The sequence below is a fragment of the Rosa chinensis genome, chromosome 7, assembly GCF_002994745.2.
Source record: "Rosa chinensis cultivar Old Blush chromosome 7, RchiOBHm-V2, whole genome shotgun sequence".
Taxonomy (NCBI): Eukaryota; Viridiplantae; Streptophyta; class Magnoliopsida; order Rosales; family Rosaceae; genus Rosa; species Rosa chinensis.
This window is the reverse complement of record NC_037094.1, coordinates 16,523,303-16,544,862: the sequence shown is the minus strand read 5'-3', so window position 1 is coordinate 16,544,862 and position 21,560 is coordinate 16,523,303. Positions and strand designations below refer to the sequence as shown.

At 40.3% G+C, this 21,560-nt stretch overlaps 2 protein-coding genes across 2 annotated transcripts; one reads left to right on the top strand and one right to left on the bottom strand.

Moving 5' to 3' along the window:
* Positions 1-13,916: 13,916 nt before the first annotated feature.
* Positions 13,917-14,700, top strand: LOC121050506. Its single transcript, XM_040510639.1, has 3 exons — positions 13,917-14,328; positions 14,422-14,598; positions 14,684-14,700. The coding sequence occupies exons 1-2, from the start codon at positions 13,918-13,920 to the stop codon at positions 14,458-14,460; spliced, it is 450 nt and encodes a 149-aa protein (XP_040366573.1). The 5' UTR covers position 13,917; the 3' UTR covers positions 14,461-14,598; positions 14,684-14,700.
* A 3,652-nt stretch (positions 14,701-18,352) lies between these two features.
* On the bottom strand, positions 18,353-20,094 carry LOC112177497. Its single transcript, XM_024315789.1, has 2 exons — positions 18,843-20,094; positions 18,353-18,756 (listed from the first exon to the last, which is right to left on the bottom strand). The coding sequence occupies exons 1-2, from the start codon at positions 20,092-20,094 to the stop codon at positions 18,353-18,355; spliced, it is 1,656 nt and encodes a 551-aa protein (XP_024171557.1).
* Positions 20,095-21,560: the final 1,466 nt, after the last annotated feature.

Genomic DNA, 21,560 nt, shown 5'->3' with positions numbered 1-21,560 from the left:
AGCATCAGCAAAACCGACCAAAACGTCATTTGGCGTTTTAGTGTAGTGAGTGGCGTTTTCGCCATCAACATTTCCTTTAGGGATTGCAGTTCCATCTGCGGTCCCTCTTGTCTCTCTGTAGGGAAAGAACAGTCCCAAGTCAATGGTTCCTTTTAGGTATCGAAAATGTTTTTGATACCATTCCAATGACGATGCGTTGGCGCTAAGCTAAATCTAGCTAACAAGTTCACTGAGAATGCAATGTCTGGTCGAGTAAATTGGACTAAGTACAATAATGCGCCTATTGCACTTAGATAGGGAATTTCAGCTCCCAACACTTGTTCGTCATCTTCCTTTGGACGAAATGGATCTTTCCTTGCATCCAAACTTCGACCGATCATGGGAGTGCTAGCAGGATGTGCTTTGTCCATGTTATATCGCCTGACTTTTGGACATATGCAGACTGGTGGATTAATATTCCACAAACTCGGTGTTCTAGTTCAAGACCTAGATAGAATTGAGTTTTCCCAAGATCCTTCATCTCAAATTCGGATTTCAAGTAGCTCGCGGTTTCTCTTATTTCATCAAGAGTACCAGTTATGACATATACTACTACAATTTGCAAATCCGGAACTTGTTTTCTTTATGAATACGCAGGGGCATAATTCATCGTTCTTATATCCCTTCCCAATCAAGTAGTCATTTAGACGGGTATACCACATCCGTCTGGATTGTTTCAATCCGTAAAGTGAGCGTTTCAACTTAATTGCAAACGCACTCTATGGTTTAGAGTCACTTGACTTGGGTAATGTAAGGTCATTAGGCACTTTTCATATATATCTCTGAATCTAGATCCCCATAGAGATATGCAGTAACCACATCCATGAGCTGCATTTCCAGTCCTTCGGAAATTACTAAGCTAACTAAGTAGCGGAACGTTATAACGTCCATTACGGGAGAGTATGTCTCCCCGTAGTCAATTCCAGGGCGTTGTGAGAAACCTTGCGCCACAAGGCGAGCCTTGTACCTCAGGACTTCATTCTTCTCATTACGCTTTCTGACAAAGGCTCATTTATGTCCTACAGGCTTTACACTTGGTGGGGTCAGCACTACCTGACCAAATACTTGTCTCTTTGTCAGAGAATCTAATTCTACCTGGATTGATTCTTTCCATTTAGGCCAATCTGCTCTTTGTTGACATTTTTCAACAGAGCGTGGTTCGATATCATCGTGCTCTATGATTCCTTGAGCAACAGTATATATCATCAATGTGTATGGAAGATCTTTCTATCAACTCATACGTACTCTCGTAATCCTTTGAGATTTCTTTGTTCTCTGGAATCATTTCAAACATCGGAGCGTCCTCCAGTATTGATTCATGGACATAACTATAATCAGAGACAATCTCATGAGAGGGATTCTATACATTGATGATTGGTTTGTGCCTTACTCACCCTCTTCTTCCTTGGGTGAGTGTCAATCGAACCAAGTGACCTCCCCCTCTTCCTTGGGGAGCCACGGCCTCAACCACACCTCCACTAAGTGCGGTTGCAGTGTCTCTATCTGCGGCACCGTGCCCCTTGTTGGGGACTTCTAACCTTGCAGGCACATTTGCAGCTGGTATATGTGATCTCGTCACTTTTACGATATCAGTAAACGCATCAGGCATCGAATCTGCTACGTTCTGAAGATCGATTATTCTTTTCACTTCACTTTCACTTTATGAAGTGCGGGGATCAAGATGAGACAAAGTGGGGACAAACCACGACAATTCCTGTCGTTCCCTTGGAAAATCCTTTTTCCTATCTCCCCCTAACGACGGGAAGACTGTCTCATCAAAGTGACAATCCGCAAATCTAGCGGTAGAGAGATCGCCTGTCAAGGGTTCCAAATAGTGGATAATTGTTGGGGATTCGTATCCAACATAAAATACTTAATCGTCTCTGAGGACCAATTTTGGTGCGCTGTGGGGGCGCAATAGGCACATATACTGCTCAACCAAATATGCGTAAGTGTGAAGTGTCAGGCTTATATCCAGTTACCAACTGGTACGCAGAAAATGGTTGGCTAGCTGTGGGTCTTAAACGAATAAGTAAAGCTGCGTGCAATATTGCATAACCTCATGCAGATATGGGCATGTTGGTGCGCATAACCAATGCCCTAGCCACCAGCTATAGCCTTTTGATGGTGGCTTCTGCGAGACCATTTTGTGTATGCACATGGGGTACAGGATACTCTACATCAATCCAAATAGATATGCAATAATCATCAAATGCTTTTGATGTAAACTCTCCAGCATTATCAAGCCTTATAGACTTGATAGGGTGATCAGGGTGGTGAGCCCTCAAACGTATAATCTCTGCTAGGAGTATTGCAGCATTTCTTATGGACAATAAAACGACATGTGACCAGATTGTCGAAGCATCCACCAGAGCCATAAAGTACTTGAATGGTCCGCATTCTGGATGTATAGGTCCACAGACATCTCTTTGTATCCTTTGTAAGAATGGAATGTTTTGTTTTGTATCTTTAGCATAGGAAAGTCTCGATCCTGTTTTTGCTAAAGAGCAGGCTTTGCAAAACGAGTGATGTATCTTTGAAATAGTCAATGAGGCATAATGGGAGGGAGGTAGTGCTTCTGGTACTTCAGAAGGCAATGATTGCATTTGAGCAATACTAGAACAAACACCTTACAGTGTGGCGGATTTTTCTCCCATTATTTTTTTTCACTCGAAAGAAGGGATGTCCGTGTGAGTTCTTGAAAAAATATGGATCATCATGTTACGACCTCGGTGCCATAGGCGGTCATGCAAAAGCCTGTATGAGTCAGTGTCCCACATTTCATTGTTGGTGACAGTATAGGGTTCAATGATCCAAATCGTAGTGAGGTACAGTCCACTAAATTGACTCATAAGTTTCTCTAAGATGTGTTTCCTTCCACAGTCATTAGATGTAATATCAAGGTATTCAGTTCCATTCTCACGGTGTGTTTTTACTGGATAATCGTTGGCACAAATAGCTTTGAAACATTAACAAGGTTCGATTAGCTCTTGGTGCATATAGAGCGTCTGTGACTTGAATTGTTGCACCATTAGGCAACAAAAATTTGGCAGTTCCTCGCCATTTTATTAGTTTTGATAATCCAATCATCGTAGTCACAGAGGAATTATAAGCTATTGGTTCAATGAATAATTGCCTATTTCTTAATATTGTGTGGGTAGTCCCACTATCATCTAAGCACTCAAGTTCTCCTCCATTCATTCCTACAAATAAATGGGAGGTATTTAGAAAATATAACTCATATTCTTTAGAGTATTTCTATTTGCGTAGAATGGTATTCTTTTCATTCTAATAATTTTTCTCTAGATGTATTGCTTTACATCTTTATAGTGCTATGTCGAACCATGTAAATATGTGTATAGTAAATAAATTTGAATAAATTCAGTGCTTCAGAATAACATTCAAAATTTATTAATAAGCCAACGATAATCAAATCAAGGTCTTGTTCAGAAATCTTATTCATCAATCCATGATTGAAAATAAACTTTAAGACCAAACAATAGTCTAATTAAAAATGAGGCATTATGCCTTCACAACTGTCTTTGGAAAATAAAATGAATAAAGCAGATCAGTCAAGATTGAGAGCATCCATTGACTTAGCAAGTTCCTCTTTGCCATTGGAGTCTGCAACTGTAAGGTTGACGTCTAGGTCATGACCTCCTTCTTCCATATAGTGAGCCTCTTGTTCTTTAGACTCTCTATATCTCTTGTAATTGGCTGCTACTCTGTTGTTTGCTTGGCAGTTCTTGTACCAATGCCCAATGAATCCATACCTATAGCATGGTTCATTATCAACTCTTTCCTTTGACATCTTGTTTCCATGATCCCCATGTCCCTTTCCACTTGGTGCATTGTTGCCACGTGGGTAGGGATCAGCACGTCTAAACCCCCTTGCATTGGAGTTATTTCCACCTTTCATTTTTCCATAATTAGCCTCGGGAATTTTCTTTGTCCCAGTGGGCCTGGCATTGTTATTCAAGAGAATCTTATTTTGTCTCTCAGCCACTTGCAGTAGGCTTATCAACTTATTGAAGGTTGTGATTCTTTTGTTGTCATAATCCAACTGATACTGGTTCGCTAGTATAAAAGCTGAATTAGTAAAAGTGGTAAGAGTCTTGTAGATCATATCATCTTCTGTGATTTCTCTTCCACATAAATTGAGACGTGCCTTTAAGCACAACATGTCCTTGTTGAAGTCATTGACATTTTTATAGTCAAGCAAGCGGATTCCATTCCACTGAATAGCCAGTCCTGGGAGCAAAGTATCGTGAATGTTCCCAAAACGTCCTTTAAGGGCATCCCACAGTGCTTTGGGTGTCTTCAACTGAAGGTACTCCCAGCGTAGGCTAGGATCAATATGTCGCCTCAGAAAAATTAAGGCATCTGCTTTCACCTTATTAGATAGTTCATCATCTTTGGGATCAATAATGGTGGCAGTGTAGTCTTTTGCCACAAAGGCAGCTTCCATATTGGAAACCCAACGATGGTACTCAAGTCTTTCTGAGTCCAAAATGTCAAACTCAGGTCGAGTTGGATCAGCCATCTACATAAAACAAGAGAGAAGATATAAATTACGCAGTCATAAAGACATCCACGTAAATTATTTTCCAAATATATGAATTAGATTTCAAGACCAAGATTCGTAATGGTCACATTTTTTCGATGCTATGTGAAAATACTTTATCACAGTAAGTGTGTGTATAATGCGCATGAATTTTCATTATCATGGCAAAATGGAATTTTATATGTTGTATTACAAAAATAACTATAACACATTTAATAATAAATAAAACATTGCATATATAAAAATAAACTACATGACATGCTCAAATTGCACAAATATACAACAAAATATATGCTACATATAATAATAGTAATAATATATCATGCGTAAAATAAAATATAAACAATAGCATAATATAAAGACATGCTTAGGATAGACATGCTTAGCATAATATAAAGACATGCTTAGGAATAATTATATAAGAGTAAATAAAATTCACAAAACATGCTCACAATTGCATAATAAAAACATAAGCAATAAAATATAAAGCATGCCTAAACATAATTATAAATCATGCTTAAATATAATGATATAAAACATAAATAATAAGGCATGCTTAAAACAATCAAAATTATCTAATTAAACATGCTTAATAACAAAATAAAATAAAAGCATAAACAATAAAGTATAAAGCATGCTTTGTTAAAATCATAAAAGAAAATAAAGAAAACATACTTGATTTCGAGAAAATAAAACAATCCTAGCGCACGCGCGTGTTGATGCAGGCGTGCGTAGCGATGTTTTTGGGCTTATGAAACTAGGCCGCTTCCTCTCCCTTTTCAGCAGTGGGCTTTGTTTTTTTTTCTTTTTATTAGCCTGCTTTTTTTTTTTTTTGCTTTTTCTTTATCTGGGCCGCAGGGCCTGTTTCTTTTATTTTCTTTGCTTGCTTTTTTTTTTCTTGGCTGCAGAGGCCTGCTCTTTTTTTCTTCTTGGGCCGCAGGGCCTCTCTTTTTTCTCTGGGCCGCAGAGGCCCCCTTTTTTTTTTTTTTGATTGGAAATTGTTGGCCCGGGTCCTGTTCTTTGGGCCGGTTTTTTTTTTCTTTTTTTTTTTCGCTTCTTTTTTTTTTTTTTTTTTTTCGTCTTCTGTTTTTTTTTTTTTCGCATCTGCACTGTTCTCTGCTCTGTTCTTCTAGGCCGGAGCCGGGCGCTACAGTTGGTAGGCCGCGCACAAGTCTAGAGGCAGAGGCTGGGTTGGGCAGGGCGCGGAGCCGCAGGTCGTCGAAGTTATGCGTGCGGGGCTGGGATCGGTCGGCGGCTGGGAGGACAGGCCGGTCTGGCTGGTGTGGGATCGAGTGCTGCTGGGATTTTCTTCCTCCTCCGTCTGATTTGCAGATGGGACTCTGGTGCTGCAGGCGGTGGCGGATTCGAGGTCGAGATCGGGTTTCAAGTGCAGCGCCTATCAGAGGGGATCAGTTTGGGTGACTTGCGGCCGGTGAGGGGAGCGCCGGTGAGGTGGACGGGGAAGAACTGGGTAGATCGAGGCTGGGCAGCAAGGTCTCCGGCGTGCAGGGCTTCGTGGTTGGGGCCGGTGCTGGGTGCTGCTGCTGTGTGCAGTGGTGAGGCCGGTCTGGCCGGCTGGACGGAATTTTTTTTTTTTTTTGTTGAGAATTGTTGTTGTTTGTGGCGGCAGAAAAAGAAGAATTTTTTCTGCTAGGGTTTTGATTTGTTTTTCGACGGAAAAGAGAAAGAAAATAAGAAAATTCTTGGCTATTTACTCTGAGCGTGCTGATAACGTGTTAAAGTAAAATTGAGATTGGAATGGTCTACTCATTTCATTTCATAGTCCCTTTATATAGGGATAGAGTTACAACGGAAACATATATTAATTACATTAAATACATTGAATGCTGATTGATCTATAATTGTGCTGATTGATAGTAATCACTGATTCCTTGATTCCCTCTCCGTCAGTTGCTTTGACGAAGGCACACAATATGTTTTTCCTTTAACACTCTTATACTTGTTTGTTGAGACTTTTATCAATACATGCTTGGACCTTGAAAAGGATAAAGGCACCCTAGGAAATTATTACCATTTCCAAATAGCCATATGTCCCTATTTGTGTCCACAAGATGTACATCCCCATAGTTAAAACCCTTCGAGCCTACATTGAGCCTTTTCTTTTATCACCTCATAATCCTTAACCCCTAAACCTTAGTATAGTTACAACCTTCTCCTATGTTCTAAAGATTTAGTGGAGTTAACTTTTGAGACATTCAAAAGGTTTTTGGCGTCAAGAATGAAGATGGAGAAGAGAATGAAGTTCAAGTGCGGGGGTAAGACTTGTCCATAGAAAAAAAAAATGCATGTATGTATATGCCGTGAAAAGTAAAAAAAGAAGAAAGAAAAGAAAAAAAAAAGAAATTGAAAAAAAATTATATGTGACGGCAATGAAGAAAAAAAAATATGATAATTGTTCATGGATTTTAGTCCCCCCAATGTGGATTTGGAGTTTGCTTTGAAGTGAAGGCCCATTCAAGAAAAAGTTTGGTCTTTGTCCGATTCACAAGCATTCAAAGGAAAAGGAGTCTATGACGTTTCTATTTGGTGGAATTTCAAGATTATCTCTCTACATCAACAAGAGCTCTACTAGGTTTTTTTGGATATTTTGTGATTTTCCTATCGCTTCGTTTCTATAGACCCTAAGCCTTGGCCCAATTACAACCTTAATTATAAGACCTCTTTGATCCTTGGAAAGAGCAGTCTTTGATCTGTGGAGATGAGTTATAAGAGTTGAACCTATGCCTTGGGTCTATTTGTGCAAGTAGTTGGTATCCTTCATGAGATCATACTTGAAAAAAAATATTTTCAGAAAAAACTTTTTCTTTCTATTATATGTGAGCTATTTGTTTGTCTTATATTTTATCTCTCTCACATATAACTTGAGTGATTATATGCTTATGCATGAGCCAATGAATCTGAGAGAAGAAAGAGGGTAAACCGGTGAGGATTTGAGTCATAACTTGTTTGAAGCATGCTACAGAGATTAATATCACCAATGTTGCCCCCATGTCCTACATGTTTATATGTTAAGTTATATGTTTTTGTTGACTCTCGAATAAATATTGGATTGATTATTAGTTGTTATGCTAATCTTGATGCCATGAAAGTATGAGATTTTTTATTACACACGTTTTTATGCGTGTAATTACGTTTTAAACACTAGAATTAAGCTAATCTCCAAAGTAATTATTATGTAATTAATATATTTTTATTTATATTGTAGTAAATAAGCAGATTTGTGGATTTCGGAAGAAGTGGCGCAAAATCGGAGTAATTTGAGATTTTTGACAAAATGACGAATCAATGATGAGTCGGTACCTCAACTAGAAAAGGTGGATGATGATCGCTAATAAAGAAAAGAGTCGAAGAAGGAATTGGGATCATATTTAATTAATCTAATTAGAGATTGGTATTAGCTTAATTAATAATTAAACCAGGTTGGTTTAATTACAAGGGGAGCTGCGTGCATGCATGGAAATGTTTCTATGGGTTTAATTAAGTTTCCAAAATAAGCTGCACCATCTTTTTAGTCTTCCTCTTCCAGCGACACGTGCCACCTCCACCTCCACCTCCATCACTCATACTTTCTTTCTCCCCTACCACAGCATGCCACATGTCCAAACCTAATCTCCATCCACTCATCCTCTCATTGAAGCAGACCAACACGACCCATATATATATAACACATTCCCTATCCTCTCTCTTCACTCTCTCTCACAGCAACCACACCACAAAACAGAGGCAGCCCTTTTGGGCTGCTCTCTCTCCTCCTTCTCCTCCATTTTTCCTCTTTTCTTTCTATTTTATTTTGAGATTTGAAGGATTTACTCACCCAAAGCTTCAAGAATTCATCAAAGGGCTCAACCTCTACAAGATTCAATATTTGGGTATTTTGTGGGAGTTGTCAATTTTTTAGACTAACGTTGAAAGGCTTAGTATGTTTCATTTGTTTAATTTGTTTTGTGTTTTGTGTTTTTTTTAGTTTTCTTTGTTTTGCTCGAGGACTAGCAAAGTCTAAGTATGGGGGTATTTGATGTGCTCATATTATCCTATATTTCTATGCCTTGTAATCTTAGTATTTATGCTTAGTCCTCCTTATTTAAAGTCATTTACGTTGTTATAGTGTTTTGTAGGTTTGTTTCATAGAAAGAAGAAAAGAAGCCAATATGAGCGAAAACGATTGAAACATGCTTTGCAATCCTGAGTCCCAGAATCTGTCTGTGCAGAACATCAAAATTCTCTGAATTACTGGGAGTTACCCAGATCGAATCAGATAATGAGCCTTATATCATTAGAAAGCTACGGATATCTACTTTCTGTAGAATTTTACGGATCTCGATTTCGATACTTCTGGAAAAAGTTATGATTATTTGAGTGAAGATAGGTTGGACAGGAAATCTGCTCGGGAATTTACAACCATTCGTGGAGAACTCAAGTTCCGTGGCACAAGATCGTCAATCCTAATGTTTTAAGGAAGTTAATTCAGATGAGGATTCAAAGAGCACATGTATTCCTACTTCTACAAGAGATATTTCAAGGTTTTCCCATTCCAAATGAAGAAAGGAATCTAAACCCAAGTTTTACAAGGAAACATGAAGCCAAAGATGAGCAGAAATTTTATCTACGTTTATGCAATTGCTTTTGTTTGGTTATGCAATTGCTGGAAATAATCTTGAGTTCAGACAAAAAAAGAAAAGAATATAGAAGACATCGTGAATATTCTTTCATCCTTATTCATAGTTGTGAGGGTGACTTTGTGATTTGGACTTTTTGCAGCAAGACCCTCCTAATTGTACGAGACTAGGCCCAAAATAGTTCAAAGGTTGACCTGAGAACAACTTCGTTGTAACCTGTTAGATGTAACAGCAGCTATTTGACTTGATGATAACAACAACGATTGGAGTTAATTTCATAAGAACAGAACTTATAGGTGGACATGGTGTGGGAGCTAGATGCATGAGAGTTTAGCAGAGAGGAAGAGTTCCAGTAGTGACATGATTTCTGGGTTTTGGGTTAAGGTTGGTTGGGAAGAATTGATGGCTAGAGATTCAGAGATAGAGCTTGATCTCTTGCTTGATGTTTCTGGGTTGTTGTGGCTTGGTTTCCTACGGCAATGAACTCGCCTTTTATAGCGGAGATAGACGAGGAGGATTTGTGCCAAGAACCAGAGGCTTTGAAAGGGTATTTTTGGTGGGATCATTCTAAATCTTTCAGCTTTTGTTTTCCCCATGAAACCAAAAGAGTGAAACCTTGCTTTGGCTATGAGGGTGAAGATCAGTGGCACAGGTATATGACGGTGATGGGGATCCCAAATTTTGTGCTGCTGTGATCTTTTAGGGATCCTAATCCCCTAATTTGTGCTATTGTAAATTGTGATCACAAAAATCTAAGGGTTATTGGAAATTGAAGCAGGATTTCGGAAGATGCGAATTGGGAAGCTTTTGCATAGATTTGGGGCTCTTACTAGAAAGGGTGAAGTAATAATCCCAGCAGCAGCTTGATGGAACAACGTTTCTAGTTTGGGGAAGACGATTCCAACGAGTTTTGGGCTACAGACTGGTGTAATGGACTTTGGGTAGGGAAGTGACTCTAGTGGGCTCTAAGTCTTGTTGGGCATGCTTTCATCTCTCCACTAGCCCATGTTAAGATATTGGCCCCCCAAGCATGAATTTTGGTTCCCAAGTTCAAAATTATCGACGGGCCTTATCATAACAATGGGCCTCACATGATCCGTTACCTTCCACACCACATCCCGCCGTATAAGCCTCAAACGTAGCTTGGGTCTACGCGTATCGCATAATCGTGTTGGCTCCTTTGGAAATGCTTGTCAATCATTTGAGTATTTAGGCATCTCGTATCGCTCGTTAAATAGAGAACTTCCTTTTGATGTGAAATGGGCTTGCTTGAAGGCCCAATTAGGTTACGAGGTCGATGACTCGTTCCCTTTGCCTGTCACTAGTTAAATTCGAACTTGTGGAAATTTGGGTATCAACATTAGCCCCCTTGATTATGTAGCTCGTGTGACCGTGTTACGGGCTACAGAATCAAAAATTCGAAGACTTATTGAGTGATTGTATATAACCCCTCCCTTTTTTGTGTTTGTTTTTATTTTTTTTTTTGAGTTGGGTTGGCCTGCGTATCTTATTTATACAATCCATGACTTATCAAGCTTTCCACGTGACAACAGATCTTCACTATCATTGGACTCCTAGTTAGAAGAGATAAGTCCTACTTTTCAGTTATTTTTCTTCTAGGAAAACATCATTGGCGTGTAGAGTCGTTTTCTTTTCTCCTCGTTTTCTTCCATATTTTGATTTGCACGAGACGCCTTTCTTCTCAAGAGTCAGACCCTCAATATAAGGAAAGAAGACTCATCTCCTTTCAAATTTATTTGGCTTGAGAGACTCCATTCCTGCTCCCTTACTCTCTCACGGAACAGATCGAGTGCACCGCGCTCGTTGCATAGCCGATTTGCGATTTCTTCCACGCTTGGTAAGCCTGGCAGATTGCATCATCTTTTGCTCGACCATCTCCATCCTTTTCTATCTTTGTCTCTTTTCTTCTCTCTTCTCTTCTCCTTTTTTGTTTTTGTTTTAATACCTGCCGTTATTATAATCTCATATTGGCCAACGCGATATCATATTACAAATGCGATTGCTTGTTGCTGGTGTGATATTGCTGATTCGCTACCGTGATTGACTCGTTGGATATCGCATGTTCTATTCTGGTGTTATCAATTCTGCTGTTGCAATTGCTTGTGGCTTTAGCTATACTAATTTGCTGTTGTGATCGATCTGCTGCTGAGATCAGATTTTGCTATTGTGCTTGATTTGCTACCACGCGCTTTGAAGGGTTCACAATCTGTAAGTATTTCTTCCCATTCCCTAGCCTCATAACGCATCCTGATTTGCTTCTATCTTTTTTTTTTCTTGGCTTGGCTTGGCTATATGCACTCAATAATCTTGGTTTTTGATTAGTTCTCTGCCTGATGTAATAATAAACTGATTCAGCATGAGTGACTTGATCTTTTGCTTTATGCGTGGAGTTTTTTTTTTTTTTTTTTATTGCTGTGATTGCCATTAAACATGATGGAGCTTACTGTTAGTTTGCTTGGTTTATCATGTAAGACGTGCTTATTAGCTTGGTTAGGGCTATGTGGATTCAATAGTTTCAACTTTAGCTTAGCCCTTTGCTTGGTGTGTGATTATGAATTGGTTGAGCATGGAGTGGCTTGGATTTTTTTTTTTTTTTTTGCATTATGCGTGGAGTCTTACTGCTGTGGTTGCAATGGAACATGATGTAGCCTGGTGTCACATAGTTTAGTTCATCATGTAAATTGTGCCTGTTAGCTTGGATTGACCACGTTGGCTTTGCGATTTTAATTTTGCTCGGCCTTTTGCTTGGCATGTAATAGTTAATTGATTCAAAGTTGATTGTTTGTGAATAGCGTGTTGTGATTCAATGGCTTGGCCTTCCTTTTTTTTTCTTTTTTTTTTTGTTAAGAAATACCTCATTGTATGTGCAGATTCCTGTATCTTCCTAATCACATCATGGCTCCTGAGGTATGTAGTCTAGTCGATCATCATTTTGTGCTTGAGGATGGCCTTAAAAAGGAGTTTAGAGGCAATTTTGAAGCCTCCTGAGATGTCAGCCTTGAGCAGATTTCCAGGCTATTGATTGAGAGGAGAGATTATCCGGCAGTCCCCATAAACTTTGAGTATCCTTGTGGTTTAGTTACAGGGTGGCCACAATGGGTTGACAATGAGCTAAAAGACGAGGCCACGAGAACTAGACTTTCAGAGGCTGCTGTCCTTTCTTCTGTATTCATCTCTGCTCGTTGTGATATTAACAGGGATGTGGAATCTCTTCATCATGTAGTTCGAAGGTGGAATCCTCACACACATACCTTTGTTTGCGAGTGGGGAGAGTTTACCCCTACTTTGGAGGATGTCTTCAACATTATGAGGCTTCCCATTACCGGTTCAGTCAACCCCATTGGTTTTGATTTTGACTCAGAGAAATTGCAGGTTCTTGTAGAAGGGGCCTCCAGTGTCAAAGGATGTAAGCGCAGTTTTTCAAATTGGGTGAAGCATTTTTTGGGTGTTACTGAAAATGGGGTGTTTGTCCCAGGTAAAGGCTTCAATTCTGGTTGCTGTCTGGAAGCAATGCTATCTCTGTGGCTAACGAAATTTGTCTTCATTGAGTTCTCTTATGAGTATATTGAAGAGCGCGTGTTTCCCTTGGCAATTGCAATAGCAGCCGGCAGTAGATTTCCTTTGGGACCAATGTTTCTTGGTCATGTCTATCGTTTGCTTGACTACATCGTTGTTGACGAGTTGGAGAGTGTTGGTCGGTTTGGAGTTACTACATTGGTTTCTACCACCTTTCTGCAATTATTTATCTGGGAATGGTTCAAAGGACTAAAGGTGGAGCCCTTGACCATGAGTCTATCCTTAGAATTGTACAACAATGACAAGGAAGGCAGCAAGCAAGCACAGACTGAATATTTGCCGCTGGTACTTCCTCTGTTGTGTCGCTGGTTCAAAAGGAGACAAGATAAGATAGTGTTTGCCTTGAGCATGTTGGATGATGTAAATAATTTCATCTGGCAAGCCCTATCTCCAGCCTTCTGAGTTTGAGACCTTTTCATTTTCTGGTAGAGAAGAGCAGTGTGCTACAGCTCTCTGTCGGGTTGAGCTCTACTTGACTATTTGCCAAAATTTTATCCCATCCATCAGTGAGGATAAGGAAGACTTGGATATTTTCCCTGTTGTTTATTCTCCTGATAGAGTGATGCGGCAACTTGGTTGCCTTCAAGATGTTCCCTCGCCTCCACCTCGCTCTCTTAACTCTAAGATCAGAAAATTTTCTCATATGGAGCGTAGATGTGTACTTGATTTCTCTGGCAGAATTGCGGACTTCCCATCTCAGTTGCCAGGGAATGCTGCAAATGCTAACGCTTCCCATACTTATAATTGCTATTGGAGGGGGGGTGTTGTGCAGGTTCAGGCTCTTTGTGGAAATCGGCAGTCCACAGCTAGAGTTGGGACCTATTACCAGCAGTAGGTTGGCTAACCCCAAGGCTGTACTAACTTATAACTTATGCTGAAAAGCATAATCTCACCTATACTGAAGTGTACAGCGATGGTACTAGAAAGATTGTCGGCTATTTAAAGGGTTTTGAAGCTAAGAAGGCGAAGGGAGAGGGAAGGAAGTGTGATAAGAAGGCGGGTGATAAGGGTAATGCAAAGGAACACAACACTCAGAAGCCTATTCGGTGATTCAAGCCCAAGGTGGATTTTGGTAAGTTTATGCATACGACCCAACATGGAGTCAAATTGATGATTCCCCCAAGCATGTCGCTTCAAAAGAACAAGGAGGTAAAGAAGAAAACATCCTCAACCTCCCGAGCAAGTGGTACTTTTCATGCAAAGCAAGCGAATGCTACAAGTTTTGAAGTGAACAAAGGGGTGAAGAGGAATGCTGGTGTAGATTTTGATGTCCCTCTTCGTCGAAGCAATCGTGTAAAGTCTATGAGTTCTCCTTCTCCTCGTGGTCCTCCAGTTTATCTTGAGTTGTCTGAGTCTGATCACGGAGAGGATTCTCAAGGGGGTCCAACTGATTCTTCTAAAGAGGACCATACTAATTTTTCAAAAGAGGTATCTGATCATCTGCTTGAAGTGCCTCCCATGGATATAATTAATCAAGATGGTGATGATCAGGTTGTTTCTTCTACTTCCTTCCCTTTTTTTTTTGTAACGACTTCTCCCCTTTTGTTTTTTTCAAAGGGAGCTAAAATTGCTTCTCTTTCGTAGGTTGTCGAAGATGAAGGCATGAGTGATGGTGGTAACTAAGTGCACAACATCCCTTTTTGCTCATCTACTGCTCTTTTTTTTTTCTTATTGCCAAGATTCTTTTTTTTTTTTTGTAAATCTGATGATGTTGCTTCTTCGCAGGCCATTGAAAACGGCGGTGTGAGTAATGACAATCAGGTATGTCCCAGCTATTCCTTTTCCTCTTTATTGTATTTGTCACATGCATGGAGATTTTTTGGCTCACAAAGTATATTCTTCTTAGGTTGATGCGGAATTCGAGCCTTTGCAGCATAGTCCGAGTGGGAGTGAAAATAATGATCATGTAGCTTGTTTATTTGAAACTAAAAGCTTGGATTTTTTTTTTTTTGCATTAGCGTGCTGATGTGTTTTTGAATTGTAGCTTTTGGCCTTTCATCTGCATGCTGCCTTGTGTTGGGAACACTTTCATGCATGTTCATCAGATCTTTAGCTTAAGATAATAGTATGAAAGAGTAGATAAATGAGTAATGACATGGAGATCGGATAGTTAAATAGGTTGATGTGTGTGTATCTGTATTGTAGTATGCATAATTATGTTTGCTAAACAACAAATGGGTATTTGAAAGGAATGAAATGCTTGGTGATTCAAAATCAATGTTTGGTTACTATAACTGAAGAGTGAAAGTATCGTGTTTGTTTTCTAAATTGTTCGTGAAACAAAATAAGGAGATCATGTAGTCAAACAATTAACAGAAGTAAAACTAAATGAAATGTAACATATAAATTGATAACGTCTGTATTAGTTATGTGAAGTGTGTGTCATGTAGTGCAGCAAGCATGACTTTTGTGTTAAGAATGGTGATAAAATACCTACAGCATCGTGTGAAAAATGACATAAGAGTGATGAAAAGAATAGGAGGAAACTTATAATTGAAAGCTCAGAGAGATTATTTACTGCCGGTAACAGCAACAAGAGTAGTACTCATGAGAAAGAAAAAGAAATAAAGTGTGTTTCAAAAAATCATGAGAACTAAATAGTGTGAACAAATAAATTTGCAAGTAAGATGAGTTATAATGAAGCAAGTTCTCAGGTAAAATAATGCATGTGTAACAAAATAGAAATGAAAGAGAGCAAAATTGGAATGAGATGCACCTAATGCTATGATTCTGGTTATTTGCTTGGAGTAACAGATTAGGAAATCACTTCCTTCTCTTGAGGTATGTTGCATTACTCATGCATCTGTTTTTGTGTCTGTTTTGATTTCTTTGTCTTGCTTGCATAGTGTGTTTGAGTATTGAGGACATATATTTTTTTTTTTTACAATCATGCAGCATGATATTGAAGTATTTATGCTTTTCCAGCCGCCATAGTTTGCGATAACACTGCATTTGATACTGCCGTTGTTACATGAGTTTTGCCCCTTTGATAATGTGAAATGTGAAAGGCATGTAATATTTTGCAGAATCATATATTTTCCTTTTCTTATGATTCCCTCCCCCCCTTTTTTTTAGGAGCAGAATCATCCTTTAGATGTTGGTAAGAGTAATGACGAGGTTGGTCATGACACGGCAGTACATGCCTTATTGGTTGAGTATGATAAGCATGCTCCAGGGATTGATAAGATGACCATCATTGAGACTCAAAGCCTTGACCCAAGCTTGCCTGCTAAAGGGTCAACTAGTGAGTGGGCGACCCATATGGACGACTTTATGATTCGATTTGCTTCTAAAGAGGAGTCCGCTCTAGGCATGGCTGATGTTGCACCAGTATTGAGCGGAGACACCGCTGATTTTGCGGGTATGAAAATTCCTTCAGAGTTAGCGGGTCCCTTGGCTAGATTTGCTGAGAGATATAGTGGTGGAGATATCTTTAACTTAATTGATCGAGACTATACTTCAAGGAAGAAGTGCGAGTTGATTAAAGAACTTGGCATGATGTTGTACAGCATGGAAGTTTGCTAGATAAAAGATGGAGAAGTGTTCATTATTTCGAGAGATGCTTGTCGTGATTTCATGGGGGCAGGTCTTAATGTTGGCTTCCTGCTGGATTCCTTAAAACAAGGTGCAAAGCACTTCTTTGGTTATATGATGAGGTCTGAAGGATCAAAGAACCAGTGTGTTAAAATTCGTGGTCTGCAGGAGATGGTTTCTCAAACCAAGAAGGAGCTTGCACGTCTTGAGGGAGAGTTGCGCAAGGCTCAAGATGATCTGAATTTCAGTTTGCATGACGTTCTTACGACTGCTATGGAGTGTGTACTGGAATCTTCTTGGAAGGATGACAGTCACTTCTTTCATTATTTATACTAGGATTTGGGTTTATACTGCTTTGTAGTATAAATGCAGCTTTTGCTTTAATTGGGCGTTTATATATGGAAGTTCACTCAGTAGAACTAAACTTTGCAGCATGTATGAATACCTATCTTTATTTATTGTTAAGGATTGTTCTGGTGATATTGCATGTCTTGCTTGTCATTCTTTTTTTTTTTTTTTTTCTTTTGAAAAGGTTGGAGCTAAATCTTGAATAGCATTTTTGTTTACTGCCGGAATTGTATTATTGCCTTACTGCTGGGATTTCAGGCTAGCGTTGACCCTTTTTATTTTTTTTTATATTTTTTTTTAGGCTCACGGAAGTCTTCAGTTAGAGCATCTCGGTTTTGGCAAATGAGGTAAGGAAATGGTGAATATATTCAGAAACACCTCTTCATTTCACATTGCAAGCTTCTTAATATAGATTTAGGTATCATCATGGTGACATACCTTACCAAAGCTTCTGAATGATAAAATAGAAGATGTGTCTTGCAAGTGACTACAGAGATTGATAGAGGTATATATATATATTTTTTTGGAAAGGAAACTAAATGATAAGATAGGGACCTTCATGTATTAAGGTCTAACAGTAGTAAGGCTTGAGCCATTTGCCATTGATAGGATCAGTCAGCTTATCGTTGTTAGCATGAACAAAGCTGTAATAACCACTGCTGTGAGACTCCTTAACGACAAATGGTCCTTCCCACTGAGCTGCAAACTTAGAAGGGCCAGGCATCTGTCTTCTTACCCAGTCAACGGTTCTAAGAACTAAATCCCCTTCTTTGAAGCTTCTCTCTTTGACTGTTCTGTTGTAAGCTTTAGTCACTCTTTACCCATATGCTTCTGCCCTTGCCTCTGCTTGTCTTCGTCTCTCATCTGCTGCTTCAAGGTCCATCGTTCTCCACTTAGCACAAGATTCATCATCCCATTCCAGATCATTAACAGTTAGCACTCTAGCCATCAGATCATAAGTTTTACTGGTAAAACTGCTTCAGATCGATAAAACAGGTGGCACTCCTAGGTGAGGTGCGATAAGCCCACAAGGCATCCGGTAGATGAGTGCTCAATCCTCCCTTGTATTCATGTACCATCTTTCTTAAGATCCGGATGAGCGTCTTGTTTGTAGCTTCAGCTTGGCCGTTTCCTTGAGGATAATAAGGAGTTGATCTCCTGTGCTTGATTCCATATCCCTTGAGTGTTTTGCTTACTTCTTGATTGACGAAGGGTGTTCCATTGTCAGACACAATTTTGTAAGGAATACCAAATCTGCAAACGATGTTCTCCTTTATGAAGTTTGAAATTGCAGCTCCTGTGGCCTTACGAAGTGGAACTGCCTCCACCCACTTGGTGAAAGACTCAGTTGCTATGAGAATCCATATGAAGCCCCCAGAAGGTGGGTGAATGGTTCCTACCAAGTCCAACCACAAGTGTGGAATGGCCAAGGTGTTTTCATGTCTTGTAACAACATTGGTGGCTTGTGTCTCAAGTTTCCGTGTGCTTGGCATGTATGACAGTTCAGGACCGTGTTATAGGCATCTTCACGCATGTTAGGCCAGTAGTATCCTAAGTCTAACAGCTGGCGGTAAAGCTTCTTTCTTCTTTGATGCTCTCCACATTCCCCAGCATGCACTTCTTGTAGAACTTGTTAACATTCAGTAGTCCCAAGGCATCTTAATGGATCACCATTGAATCCCTTTCTATACAACGTGCTCCCATCCACAAAATACCTTTTCATCGTCTTCTTGACCTTGTATGCATGCTTACGATCTTCCGACAATGTTTTACTTATGAGGTATTTCAAGTATGGTGACCTCCAATCTTCAGTAATTGCTGCTGTAAATCCTTCCTGCTCTGACAAAGTCAAGGAGCACTTAGAACATGAGAGTTGCATCTCCGCTGCTTGTTTCTTCATGTCTGGCCAGTAATAAGCTCTATGTTGCAACCTCCGGTATAAGCTGACCACCTGCTCAACCCCACAAGTGGCCTCATGTACTTCTTGCAATCTCCTCTGAGCTTCTTTTTCATCTACACAGCGGGCTAATACTCCTCCTGGAAGACACTTGTACAACTCTCCAAATATCAAACTATAGTCTCCCAGTGTTCTGAGTCTGTCTTCTTTGTCCAATCTTTCTCACTTGATGGGCTTGAGAAAATCATAGCTTTTACACATGGCTTGTTGTTTTGGATTACAGTGATGTTGGGTTGCTCCCTTGTGAATGAAAGCTTGGAACCAAGGGTAGCTAAAGCGTCTGCATATCTGTTAGTGTTGCCGGGAATGTGCTTAAGAGTTATTTGCTCAAACTTCTTGATCAACTTTTTTGCCAAAGTCCTATAGGGTGCCAAGGTTGCTTCTTTCACTGCAAAATCTCCCTTTAATTGGCTAATGACTAGGTTTGAATCCCCGGTCACTTTGATTTTCTTGACTCTCAATTCATGTGCAGTTGCGAGCCCAGCAATAAAAGCTTCATACTCTGCCACATTATTGGTGCATGAGAAGTTTAGTTTGAACGAAAGGGGTTTGGCATGCCCCTTAGGGTCAACGAGTACAACTCCAGCTCCTCCTCCATTAGCCGTGGCTGACCCATAGAAGTGAAGGGTCCAAGGCTCCTCTCCTTCAACCACTGCTGTCATTCCAGGTAACTCTCCGAGTATGTCATGAGAAACATCAAATCCTTCTTCTTCTGGGAAGAGAGTGATCATGTCGATCACGGCTTGCCCCTTAATAGCCCTTGGTGTCGTACATACAATGTCGAACTCAGACAACTGGAGCAGCCATCTTGCCAACCGCCCTGACAGCACTGGTTTCGTCAGCAAATATCTGACCAAATCAGTCTTCACCATAAGTTGAAGCTTGTGAGCCAAAAAATAGTGGCGTAACCTTTGTGCTGCATAGACAAGTGCTAAACAAAGCCTTTCTGCCTTAGGGTAGGGTGATTCAGCTCTTCTCAAAAGCTTGCTCACATTGTAAATAGGAAATTCTTCTCTAGCTTCACCATCTTGTGTTAATAATGCTCCCACTGCTGCATTGGTGGAGGCCAAATACACTTTTAAGGGGACGCCTGGAGTTGGTGCTTTCATGGTTGGGAGCTTGGTGATGAGCTGCTGAACCTTCAAATAAGCCTCCTCGCATTCAGCGTTCCACGTAAATTTGTTCCCTTTTTTCAACAGAGGTCTGAATGCTTGGATAACAGCAGCTAAACCAGGTATGAAGCGTCTTATGTAAGACAATCTTCCCAAGAAACACTTCAATTCTTTCTGACTTGAGGGTGGTGGAAGAGATGCAATGGCCCGGATCTTGCTGGGATCAACATCAATGCCTCTACTATGCACCACAAAACCAAGAAACTTCGCTGAAGACACCCCAAATCCGCATTTTTTTGGATTCATCTTCAGCTTATATTCTCTGCATCTTTGTAGTACTTTCCTCAAGGTACCCTAATGCTCGCTTCTAGTCTTGGATTTCACCACCAGATCGTCGACATAATCCTCCACTTCTTTTCCCATCATGTCATGGAACGCCGCCGTCATTGCCCTTTGATAGGTAGCGCCAGCGTTCTTTAAGCCAAATGGCATGACTGTATAGTAAAAATTTCCATATGGTGTGCGAAAAGCCGTCTTTTCAGCATCTCTGGTGGCCATTTTAATTTGGTTATAGCCACTGAAACCATCCATGAATGATAGCATCCCATGGCCTGAGGTTGAATCTATGAGGACATCCATGTTTGGCAATAGGAATTCATCTTTAGGACATGCTTTATTCAAATCCCTAAAATCAACACAAACTCGTATCTGACCATTCCTTTTCTTTACAGGAACAATATTTGCCAGCCAAGTAGGGTGCTTGATTGGCCTGATGAAACCAGAGGCTAAGAGTTTTTCAACCTCTTGCTTGATTTGCTGCTCATCATTGGGATGGTAATTTCTTCTTGGCTACACCACTGGTTTCGCTCCTAACTGTACATTCAGAGTGTGACACACCAGATTCGGGTCTAATCCCGGCATCTCCTTATAGCTCCAGGCAAAAACATCTTTATATTCTTTTAATAGAGAGATGAGGCAGCCTCTTTCTTCAGGTGACAAATAGGTGGAGATGGAAATATTTTTCTGAACAGTGGGATCATCACTCAGGTTGACTTCTTCCATTTCTTCTGCCATAGCAGCACTTCTGTCCTGCATACACTTTGGCGCCGGCATTGCCTTTTGAAGGGGAAATCTCTCAGGTACCACGGAAGCCCCTTCTGCATCTTGAACTTGATCATACTCCATGGCACCTGCTGATTTGGGGTCTTCCCATAATGAACGGTTAGGCCCCGCATCCAGTCATAAGAGATATATGGTGCGGCCATCCGGCAGCACCACTCGAGAGTATTGAGGCTGCTGTGCTTGAGCATAGACGCTTTGTTGCCTCACCAACATTGCAAGCTCGTCGTTGCTGAGATCTTGAATGTCAAGCCATGAGGGTAAAGGAGTGCCTGCGGTTTTGGACGGATCGCCTCCTTCTCCGTCAATGAATTCATCATAAAATTGTGCCTCAGCGTGATGACTTTCTGACAGGTGGAACAGTACTTGATTTCCTTGCAACCTGACAGGCTTGAGTCCAATCCTCCCCTTAACACACTGGTGGTAAGTGGAAGGCACGAGCTTATGCTTGTTCAACCACGAGTGTCCCAGCATTGCATGGTAACTAGTGTCAGCATCAACAACATAGAATCTGGTAAGAGACTGAATTGGTCCAACCTTGAGGTTTAGTAGTATGTATCCCACAGCCTGCTCACTTCCATTTGCAAATCCGGTAATTGCCATGTTTGCCTTCACAATTTTAGTCAGAGGAAGTCCAGCGGCATTGTGCACTT

Bases quoted from the DNA above. Each gene is read 5' to 3' on its own strand.
- LOC121050506 (XM_040510639.1), top strand. From the start codon at position 13,918: ATGCATACGACCCAACATGGAGTCAAATTGATGATTCCCCCAAGCATG. The intron at 14,329-14,421 runs GTTGTTTCTTCT...TCTCTTTCGTAG, and splicing joins ATCAAGATGGTGATGATCAG to GTTGTCGAAGATGAAGGCAT.
- LOC112177497 (XM_024315789.1), bottom strand. From the start codon at position 20,094: ATGAATCCAAAAAAATGCGGATTTGGGGTGTCTTCAGCGAAGTTTCTT. The intron at 18,757-18,842 runs GTGAGAAAGATT...AGTGTCTTCCAG, and splicing joins GATTTTCTCAAGCCCATCAA to GAGGAGTATTAGCCCGCTGT.